The 11,593-nt window shown below is 42.0% G+C and overlaps 1 protein-coding gene across 2 annotated transcripts in view; it reads left to right on the top strand.

The window, feature by feature from the left end:
- LOC110168320 (CDP-diacylglycerol--glycerol-3-phosphate 3-phosphatidyltransferase, mitochondrial) overlaps positions 1-11,593 on the top strand; it is an 82,593-nt gene that overhangs the window by 60,942 nt on the left and 10,058 nt on the right. For both annotated transcript variants that reach the window (XR_008631763.1, XM_055150434.1), the window contains exons 7-9: positions 318-529; positions 2,929-3,220; positions 8,780-8,928. Coding sequence is in view for 1 of the 2 variants with exons in the window: in XM_055150434.1 (XP_055006409.1) it covers positions 318-529; positions 2,929-3,220; positions 8,780-8,928 (653 nt within the window). In the remaining variant the exon portion in view is untranslated. The remainder of the gene's footprint in view (positions 1-317; positions 530-2,928; positions 3,221-8,779; positions 8,929-11,593) is intronic.

Genomic DNA, 11,593 nt, shown 5'->3' with positions numbered 1-11,593 from the left:
AGTCTGGAAAATCCATGGAGACAAGCAGGTCGTGGATCCTCTGCATAAAAAAACTCTGCTGATCCTGTAGTTTGGATTTGTGATTGTTTTATTTTGTCCTCTCATATTTCTTTTTCCTCAATTCTCCTGAACATGTTTAAAACTTTGAACAGAATCTTATTATTAAACTCAAACAAAAATGTCACACAAGATCAATAAATCAGAAATCTAGTCACAATTTACAATCCTGCTCAGATATTTGGGAATAATAGTTTTTGTCTCTATCAAACCTCCGGGATTTCTGCACATAATCGTTGTGTTTTTTTTTTCTTTTGCAGGAAACAGAACGGACTTCTCCAGAGCCGCCCAGAGCAGGATCATGGAGGTGATGCACGAGGCTCAGATCAGACAGAGGCTACAGGACGAGAGAGGAGCGAGGGAACGCAGAGAGGAGGAGGAGGAGGAGGAGGAAGACGAGGACGACACCTGGGTTTTTCCTCTGGTCCAGATGAAGCCTCTGGGGATCAGTTTGGACGAGCAGGTCACACAGGTGAGAGACACAGGAAAATAAACAGATATACACTGAAAATGTAATCCCCTACAGATTACAGATTACATACCCCAAAATGTAGTTTGTAACGGAATACATTAAGTTACTTAAAGTGAGTAATGTAATCTGAATACTTTGGATTACTTGATTTGCTGTAGAGAAGCAAAGACGAGGATAAAAGAAAATGAAAAGTCCAGACTTTACTTAAACATATTAAAACTATTATTGATAGAAGAAGAGGAGACAGGGTCCGTGCAGCATTGTTTAGTCCTATTAAATCCTGTTCTAGACTTGGTTTAGTCCTGCTTTAGTCCTGGTTTAATCTTGGTTTAGACCTAGTTTAGACCTGGTTTTAGACTGGGTTTAGACCTGGTTTAGACCTGGTTTAGTCCTGGTTTAATCTTAGTTTAAACCTAGTTTAGACCTGGTTTATACCTGGTTTAGACCTGGTTTGGACATGGGTTTAGACCTGGTTTTAGACTTGGTTTAGACCTGGTTTAGAACTGGTTTTAGACCTGGTTTTATACCTGGTTTAGACCTGGTTTGGACATGGTTTTAGACCTGGTTTTAGTCCTGGTTTAGTCCTGGTTTAGTGTTCGGCAATGAGTGGAATTACTGAAGGAAAAAAAAAAAGGATTATAGCCCAAAATGTGAAAACAGGAAAACACCAGAGTGTAATCTATTTATTTCAACAAAGTAACTGTAATCCAATTACCACTCACTGACACAGTAACTGTAACTGAATACAGTTACTCATAATTTGTACTCTGATTACTTAACTCCAGTACATGTAATCTGTTACTCCCCAACACTGCAGATATATATATATATATATATTATATATATATAAATATATATTATAAATATATATATATATATATATTTATATTTATATATAAATATATATATATATATATTATATATATATAAAAAAATATATATATATATATATATATGTGTATATATATATAAATGACATAATGCATTGAAAACTGTAAACATGAGTAACTGTCAAAACCAACTTCTTTTACTACAATTCTAATTTCATTTCTAGTTGACTCCATAGAGACACACTGATGGACTGATGTCACCTCAGGGTTCAGCTCCAGTCAAATGAAGCTCATAGCGGCCTGCGGTTATAGTGGCGAATCTGGAGCAGAGTTACATATTTGTAAAGAGTGAGAGTGTTGAAGTCAGCGCTCCTCCCCGTATCTCTGCAACGCTGTCAATCAAACCTGTCGCTATGTTAGAGCAAGAGGTAGCGGATTAGTGTGTTTTTTAAGTTTATATTTTGATTTAGTGACACAATGGAGTAATAAAAAACACAGGATCATGTTGAGTGGGTTAAAATAAAGATATTTATGACGGTTTTTCAATAGAAAGTCGATTGGAGCTGATGGAGCCTAAAGGTCGGTTCAGACTGGTCAAAAAACGCGCTGGACGCCTCTAGTTGGACGACTTTGCATTTGATTTCAGACACCGCCGACGTACGTTTTGGATGCCGTGGACGAATGGGAGAAAGATACTTAACGTGCATCCAGGGCGTCCGTTGCCCTAGAAACAAGTGCCATTTCCCGGTCTTTTCCCAGAACGATGTCAGACCAGGCTGAGAGAGACTTTAGTGTTTTTTTAAAACCATCAGCGGAGTATATATATTTATACTCAGCTAATGACACTGTGTTTAGTCCTGGTCGGTTTCTGGTTCGGTCCTGGTCTAGTCCTGGTCTAGTCCTGGTCCAGTCCTGGTCTAGTCCTGGTCTAGTCCTGGTTTAGTCCTGGCGTTGGGCTCGGTGGTTGCAGCATGTATATATTTATACTCTGCTAATGTTTGTGGCTCCCCACCCTTGTTCCCGGGTCTTTCTCTTTCTTCTCCTTCTTCCGTATAATAATATCACTACGTCACTAGATAGTCGTCCCTGATTGGTGGTTGATGCGTCCATCACTGAAATTTCTGCATTTTCAACTTGAGGTCGATGCCCTTGACACGCGCCACGTTGACGCCAGATTTATGTTCAGATGTTCTGATGTGATTAAACCAGCTGACGTCATCAACTGGGAATGTGACACTAAAGGCACTACTCTGTCAAGAAGCTCTGTTAGACTTTAATCTGAGCTTTATTTTAGCACATTTTAACACAATCACAAGCTTTTTCTGTTCGATAAACTCCTAAACAGAACCGTGAACGCTCGGACTGATCACAGACTCCTGAAAATGTGCTCTTTAAATCCAATTTTCTTGAGTTTTCAGACGATCTTAACACTGATCAGGCTGTGTTTGCTCATGTGTGTAATGTGTGACTATAACTGCTGGACATTCCTTCATAGACCTACATGCAGAACCCCCCAGTGTTCTGAATGACTGTCCAGTATAATAACCCCGTGTGTGTCTCTCTCCTCAGAGGTTACTGACAGACGCCGGCTCAGACTCCACCGTGTTCCTCACCTCCGGGTACTTTAACCTGACCCGCGCGTACATGCGGCTGGTGCTGGGGGCCGGGGCCCGGTACCGAATCCTCACGGCCTCTCCCGAAGTCAACGGGTTCTTCGGGGCCAAGGGGGTGGCCGGCGCGATTCCCGCCGCGTACATCCACATCGCGAGACAGTTTTACAACCAGGTGCTGCGTCTGGGGCAGGAGGAGCGCGTCCATCTGCACGAGTACCACCGAGACAAGTGGACTTTTCACGCCAAAGGTTCGTGTCACAAACAAAATCTCCAGTCTTCTCTCCATAAAAGCTGCTAACTCTGTACTTTAGATCTGTACAAAGATGTTCTGAAACGTGATTCTTGTCTTCGTTTGTCAGTTCAGATTCTTAAACTGAGAAATTTGAACAGACTCTTATCATTAAAACAGAAATCGCAACACTAACCACAATCGCAGACTTATCAGATTATATACTTTTTATCTGTATATTATATTTTGGGTCAGTCCGTGTGAAATCAGCCATTTTCAAGGAATCTCCCCTGTGAGCCAACTCAGATTTGGCTGAGAAAAACTGCAAAAAAAATTTCTAAAATCGCCAAATGAAAGAATCTCAAATTTCAGCTCAGTCCCTTGAGTCGTTCCTGAGTTTTGGCCCGTTGAAATTTTGGGGCCATGCTCACTTTTTCTGAAGCCTTAATTTATAATCACGTTTGAGAGACTGAATATTTGTATTATTGTAGATTCTTGGACATAGATTCTGAATCTGTCGTCAAATATTGTGTATTTTTATTAAGGGGGGCGCTGTGGACCCCACAATCTCACATTTGGTTGCCTCCTGGTTTTGACAAACACAAATCTGGTCACACTAACCTGTATTCACCTGAGTCATGTCTTTTAATCCGACAGAAATTGAACCGCATCAGCGACACAAGAGCTGGAGTTTTATCTTCGCTTAGTTTATGCAAATTAGTGATGCAGTTTTAAGTTTTGTTTCTGTGAGATTTGAACAAAACTGAATTAAACACATTATAATGTCAAACGGGCTGATGTGGCTCTAGAGTCGTTACGGTTTATATGTCGTAAAGTTGAATTTATTTATGCAGATAGTAATAATAATGATGATCATTTTAATATAAAAACGTTAATGATTAATCGATAATCGAGCGTTAATTCTTCCGACGATCGATTAAGAATATTTCATCGAATGCCCATCTCTAGCTTCGATACACTGAAGCGATCGACACGCAGGGCGAAGCAGTCGGGGGAGGGACCGACACTTCCACACTTCGGTCACGTGAGCTTGTTTCAGAAAGAACGAGACGCGCTCCGGAGCTCCGACAAATTTGACCGTCACTAGTTTTTATTGACTTTAAAGGATGCGTTCTTACTGTCAGCGGGCTTGCCTCTCCTCAGATTTGACCCGTAACTTGGCCTTGTGGCGTCACTGTCTTGAGATAAATAAGCGTAATGCCGAAGTGTGGGACATTCCAACCAACAAAATAACATCTTAACAGAGAGAAGTAAATGATATGAAGAATCCAGAACCGTTAAGTGAGCGCAGAAGTAAAAGTACAGGGTCTGAAAACGACTCTGAGAAGCGCAAATTTGCTCAAAGTTTCTGAAGTAAATAAAACTGAACCAAACCCACCAAAATAGAAAAAAAAAACACCGTGTTCTGACCCAGTGACCGACTAAATGTGTTTCATAATCGGCCGTTTTTCATGTTTAACTTGTTTCACGCTCTGTATAATCGGCTCGTATTAAATGACTCAAAGTTCCAGGAAAAGTCCATTGAGACTTTTTGCAGTGAAATTTTGTGGTGAAGAAGAATGCGGCGTGACTCAGATGTGCCTCAGGGCCACAGACACACACACAGACGCACACTCAAACACACGCACAGACGCACACAAACGCACAAGGACACATCTATGGGGAATTTTCTTCTGTCTGAAAAGGAACAGTCCAACAATGTTATGCAAATCAACAGTTTTTTCATTTTTTTCTGGCGTGTTTTGATGTCGCTTCTTCACCAAAATGTGTCTTGAGTTGTGTTTTGGTTCGAGGAAAACACAAAGTTTAATTCTCTTGTTCATGTGCACGCCAAAATCTGATTATAATCTGATTTCTGGAACTTGAAAGAGCAAATTTTACGACGTTTTCTGATCTACAGTTTGTTATAATGTAGTTTCCTCATCGCAAACAGACCTGGAGTTGTGTTTCGTTTCATTTCACACATATTTAACACACAAACCCTGCAGATTTAGGCTGAGCTCTTCTCTCAGGCCTGAAAACACTCAGCTCCACCTTGTGATGTCATGTGGTAAATCTTCACTGTGTTTTTAAACTCCAAACACGTTCACTACAATCATTTGGATGATTTCAAACCTAGAAATGCTGAACTAAAAAGGTCAAATCCATCCATCCATTTTCTTCCACTGATCTGGGGTTGGGTCGTGGGGACATCAGTCTAAGCAGGGACTCCAGACTTCCCTCACCCCGGACACTTCCTCCAGCTCCTCCAGGGGGACTCCAAGGTGTTCCCAGCCCAGAGACATAATCCCTCCAGCTAGGGCTGTCGCAGTAACCACAAAAATGATTCACCGCGGTATTAAGAGGTCCACAGCGATCACGATCACCACACGTGACCAACGTGACCCGACCCAGAGTCATGCACGGGTCCATTTTTAGAGACCCGCACCCACCCAGACCCGTTAACATTCCACTCGTTACTACCCGTGCCTGTGATAACCCAGGACCCCTGCAGGCGAAAGGACCGGGGCAGGTAAATGCGGCCGTCGCCCGATCACACTTTGCGGTCACCTGCGCCACGTGCTCGTGCTAGGGGCTCTCTCTCAAGTCCGCAAGTACCCGACCTGGTGCAGGACTCTGACCTGACCTGGTGCAGGACTCTGACCTGACCTGGTGCAGGACTCTGACCTGACCTGGTGCAGGACTCTGACTGGAGCTGCCACAGTGGAAGCTGGAGAGATGCAGCTGCACTTGTTACTTCTCATGTTACTTCTCTCCCGCTACACACACTATATCCACACGACAACCAAGGTACATGTGCATCTGCAACAAGCGCATCATCAGAGAGTTTAGAGCCGCTGGAAATATTATAACTCCAGGGGACGGGGGGTGTGATATCACCACATACCACTATATGTTGAGTCACTATACTGCACCGCAGGAGAAATTCCCTAACTGCGACAGCCCTACCTCCAGTGTGACCTGGGTCTTCCCCGGGGCCTCCTCCTGGTGGGACATGCCCCGAACACCTCCTGGGGAAGACGTCCAGGAGGCATCAGAACAGATGCCCGAGCCTCAGCTGCTCCTCTCAGCGTGGAGGAGCAGCGGCTCTACTCTGAGCTCCTCCCACATGACTGAGCTCCTCACTCTGTCTCTAAGGGAGCACCCAGACACCCTGCGGAGGAAACTCATTTGGAGCGCTTGTATCGGCGACCTCGTCCTTTCGGTCATTACCCAGAGCTCTTGACCGTAGGTGAGGGGAGGAACAGACATTGACGGTAAATCGAGCTTCGCCTTTCGACTCAGCTCCTCTTCACCACAACGGTCCGATACAGCGACCGCATCACTGCCGACGCTGCACTGATCCACCTGTCAATCTCACGCTCCGTCCTCCCCTCACTCGAGAACAAAAAGGTGAAAGGAGCTGTTAACTTCATGACATCACAAGGTGGAACAGAGCATTTTGAGCTTTGGAAATGTACAGACTAATAATAAAGAGTTACTCAAACATGAATGAAACAAAACACAACTGCAGGTCTGTTTTTGACGAGGTAACAACATTATAACACGACTTAAACCTCACAAGAGTTCATTTAGTGTAATATGAGTCCTTTAAAGGTGCACTGTGTAACTTTTCTTGGGGAGTACACCACATGCTGCTCGTCCATCACAAACCATCATCAGAAAAATTCAGGAAATAAGCTCTTTATATGATATTTGGGCTTGACTTTCTGAAATGAATGACAAAAATATTTGACTTTCTCATGATATTTTAATTATTTGTGAGGGGTTTTGTCTCCATGTAGATTTATTTAACTGGAATGTTTCGCAGTACGGCATTAACCTTCTCTATCTCCACGGAGACAAGCAGATCAGTTCGGTGGAAAGGCGAATCCATGTTCTTCCTGGTATTTCTGAACCATAAAATCACCTCTACTGAAACAAAAGCTGAATACTTTAATGCCATACTGTGGAACATACCGAACAAAGCGATAACATCTGCCTACAGAACAGAAATGTGACACACCCTCCCCCGGAAACGTTACACAGTGTACTTTTAAAATGACTTACATCACGCAAATAAACCACACGATCTGATGTGAGCGATCAGAGGGACCACGATCAGACAGAAAACAGAGAATTTTGCTGTAAATGTGATTAAAATTATCTCAAAAAATTCCCCAAAAATATCAAAAAATCTGGTATTATTCTGATTTTGAGAGCACATTTTAACTGCAGCTCCTGTCAGAAGATTTGTGCTTTTACAAGTGCAAGTTTTGACAATTAAAAAGGAAAGAATATAAACTTAAAATCTGAACTCTAACACAAGCATCGAGAATTTCAGACGTCCAGTCATCGCGCAATTCACACTGGGAAGGATTTTCTGAAAAAGTGAGCATCAAACCTCCATGTTTGTTTTCCCAGTGGGATGTGTCTATTGTCAAAGTCGATCTTTTCAAGTCTTTTGAACCATATCACTTTTGTTTCTGGTTCTGATATTGTCATATTTTAGTTTTGGGATTCGGACATTGTAATTGTTGTGGTTGTTGGATGTTCTAACAGCGGAAAACGGCTCGAGAAATGTGTTTGTGAACTCCATAAATGCAAAAGTGAATCAGATGTGTGTGACTCAAACCTCTGTTCAAACTGTTTCTCTTCCCAACGGAATTGAAAAATAGTGAAAGGTGAAGGCGATGGGCAGGATCGATCCACAGGAAGAACCAAAAAGGAAACATTTGACTGCCGAAATCATCCTGAGTTTACAGAGAACATTTTGTATGTGGAGCCATTAAAGCAAAATCCAGATCCCTCGCTCAACCTCTGTGAAAGTGAAAGGTCTCCAACTGTTCACCAAGAAACACCTTCCACTGCAAAGAGACCAAGACGTGATGTTGCTGTAAAACCACAAGAACAAGAAAGTGCAGCTCAGTCTGTTTGTCTTCTGCTCCTCTCCATTAACAAACGGGATTTTGTTTTGTTGTCGCTCCACATACAAAATGTTCTCTGCAAACTCAGGATGATTTAGTCAGTCAAATGTTTCCTTTTTGGTTCTTCCTGTGGATCAATCCTGCCCATCACCTTCACCTTTCACTATTTTTCAATTCCGTTGGGAAGAGAAACAGTTTGAACAGAGGTTTACAGTCACACACATCTGATTCACTTTTGCTTTTATGGAGTTCACAAACAAATTTCTCGAGTTGTTTTCCGCTGTTTGGATCCAACAACCACAACAATTACGATGTCCGAATCCCAAAACTAAAATATGACAATATCAGAACCAGAAACAAAAGTGATATGGTTCAAAAGACTTGAAAAGATCGACTTTATCAATAGACGCATCCCACTGGGAAAACAAACATGGAGGTTTGATGCTCACTTTGTCAGAAAATCTTTCCCAGTATGAATTGTGCAATGTCCAGAAATCGTGATGCATGTATTCTTGTAGTTTTTTCATAAATATTTCAAACCCTCACACGCAGCTGCATCCATTAGTTTCTTACGACTGAAGTTGTTTGTCTCTAAATTAGACTAAATTAAAGTATAATGATTTTACTTATGGACTTACCTTCCGTTCCAGGTCTGTGGTATTACCTGAGCGGACAGTCCCGCCCCTGCCTCACTCTGATTGGATCTCCAAACTTCGGGTACCGGTCGGTGCACAGAGACCTGGAGGCTCAGATCGCCATAGTAACGGAGAACGAGGACCTGCAGACGCAACTACAGGAGGTGAGAAAACAACACGAGTGCAAGTGCAGAGAGCGGATTTGACTGGATTTTCTATTTGTTTGAATTCACATCCGGGTCCAGATGTTTGGTGGTTTGTGCCACTTCTGCCTGGTCATAGTCACAGTTATGGAAGATTATAAGTTCTATTCACACTTACGTCACAAACCAGGAAGACGTTTGGAAACACACGATGACAACTTCTTGTGTAGTTCCCGACACTAGAGCATGAAAACCCGACCGAATTTCAACAGGTTCGGACAAATATTTAGAACTTATGTTTCACTTTGAGACTCTTAAGTGTTCAAAAGATCAGAGCTCTGCACTTCTAGTTTAGATACAAGTCAAAACTGAGTGCGTTTACATGCACATCAATAACCCGGTTATGATCGGGTTTTTTGAGTATCCCGGTTTCTTCACTGGTGCATGTAAACGCAGTAACCCGGTTTCAGTAACCCGGTTATGGCAGTATCCCGGTTATTAGAAACCGGGTTACTGTAGCTGGTTTATTCCGATAGTAACCGGGATACTTGTGGCATGTAAACGCAGTACCCCGGTTACTGCAACATAAAGTTGAGTCGCATGCGTCCAAAAGACACTTTCCAGCCTTTCACCACAACAGTAGTGACATAAATAAATTGACCAACATAAATAAAGTGACCAAACGAGTGAAATGACTGTAAAAATAAAGAGCTGCGCTAAACCTGCACACGTACAATCTGCACTCGTACGACCTGCACTCGTGTGACGCTGAAAAGCTAAAACATGAACTATCTCCTATACAACTACACGCACGAAACACACTTACCATCATTAACACCTCTTCTGTCACAGAAATAACACACATAATCCACAGAGTCGTGTCATTTAGTCCAAAAGAAAACTGATCACATCAGCGGCGCAAGGAGCGAGTTGTTTTTATCACCGCAGTTTATGCTAATTAGCCAAACGGTCTTAAGTTTCGTTTCTGTAAAACGTAAACAAATGTGATCACAGCTGAATTGATCTGATCAAACGGGCTGATGTGTCTATAGTGTTTATGGTTTATATGTTGTAAAGTTGAGTTTATTTATGCAGAAGATTTTAATGAAGAATCTGCACAGTGGATTGTGGGAGATCTCGTAGCTCCTTAGCTTCTTATGCTAAAGGAGCTCACGGTTTGTATTTTTCCTGGTTTATGAAATTGATTTAAGTTAATTTTTGCGCCTGCGCATTTGTAAGATTATGTCAAGAAACCGGGATACTCCATTTGATCATGTATACGCGGATATGAGTGTCCCGGTTTCTCAGTGCGCATGTAAACACAGTAACACGAACACTGACAGAACCGGGATATGGCGAATAACCGGGTTACTGATGTACATGTATACGCACTCAGTGTGTTATTATTATTTGTGAAATGTGGTGCAAAACCTCAGCGTTGTCTTTATTCAGTGTTAAGTGTGAACAGAGACTAGTTGTTCCATTGGATTTAGACTTTTAAAAACAGCTGAATTTCTCACTTTGAATATTTAAACTGTGAAAAAATATTTTTAGCTGCTGTACTTTTTCACTATGTTTCAAATTCAAAATAAAAATGTCACATTTAAAATATTCAGCACAAATATTTTCAGTCAGAATTCAGAGTGTCACAGGCAAAGATCCAAGATGCCAGGGCAGAAGTAATGGATCCTGTGAGTGAGGAGGACAGTTGGCCGTTCTCATCTGTGTTCGGGCTTTACACTTAAAGGTTGTATGGAGGATTTTTTTTTTGTTTCAAATTGTCAGTGAAAGTTTAAAATACCATTATAGAGACGCAGCAGCCTTGTAATTATGATGACCAAAAAATAAAAAATAATGAAAATTGATCAACTGTGGACGTAGTGAGGCCAGATAAACATCAGCCAATAGAAAACAAGCTCCCTCATTTTCTATTGGCTGTTAGGTTGTCAATCAAACTCCCTACATTTCTAGTGTAACTGACTCGTCATTGCGGGGATTACGTGGTTTATGCATCGGTTCTTAGAGGCTTTTTTAAACTGTAGCTTCCTCGCAGTTCGCACAAAGTTTATTGAGATGGCGGACGAGAATCCATGACCAGTTCGCCGCAAGAGAAAGTCCGTTTTTGAGGTCGCTGAAAGAAGAAGAGGAGGGAAAAAGGAGCAAAGCCAAACTGAGATGATTCTTGGAGATCTCTTCCAGCGATTACGCGAACGAAGCAAACGAAGGGTCTAAAAACTGACGCGTTGGTCGCTAAATTATTTCACTTCAACAGTAATTCTGAACGTGCGCTGGATGTAAACAAGTGTGATTTCTAGAGTAAAGAGGCGGGAGAAGATGTTTCTACAGAGGGAGTGGTGGAGGAGGAAGGTGGTGTCACAGATGCGCTACATTTGAAAAAGATCTGTCGCTGTATTTCTTTTCCCTTAAAAAAATCCTCTATACAACCTTTAAGAAATAAAAGAGATGAGGTTTGATAAGGCTGATTCTGGCCAATCAGATCCATGGATCTATTAAAATAACTGGATAAAGTGTTGCTGCTTGTAGTTGTCTCCAGTTGGCGGAGTGGCCACTCACTGGTACTTGAGCGAAAAAATCCCTCCTTCCCATAAAGGATTTTTCCCACAGAGAGAAAACTAATCACAAACTGCTCCTGTTCGGCTGACAGGCACCTGCAACTTTCAAACAT

This window comes from Boleophthalmus pectinirostris, unplaced genomic scaffold (assembly GCF_026225935.1).
Source record: "Boleophthalmus pectinirostris isolate CB_2022bp ecotype Guang Dong unplaced genomic scaffold, ASM2622593v1 HiC_scaffold_14, whole genome shotgun sequence".
NCBI lineage: Eukaryota > Metazoa > Chordata > Actinopteri > Gobiiformes > Gobiidae > Boleophthalmus > Boleophthalmus pectinirostris.
Note: the sequence above shows the minus strand (reverse complement) of the source record. Positions and strands in the feature narration are given on the sequence as shown.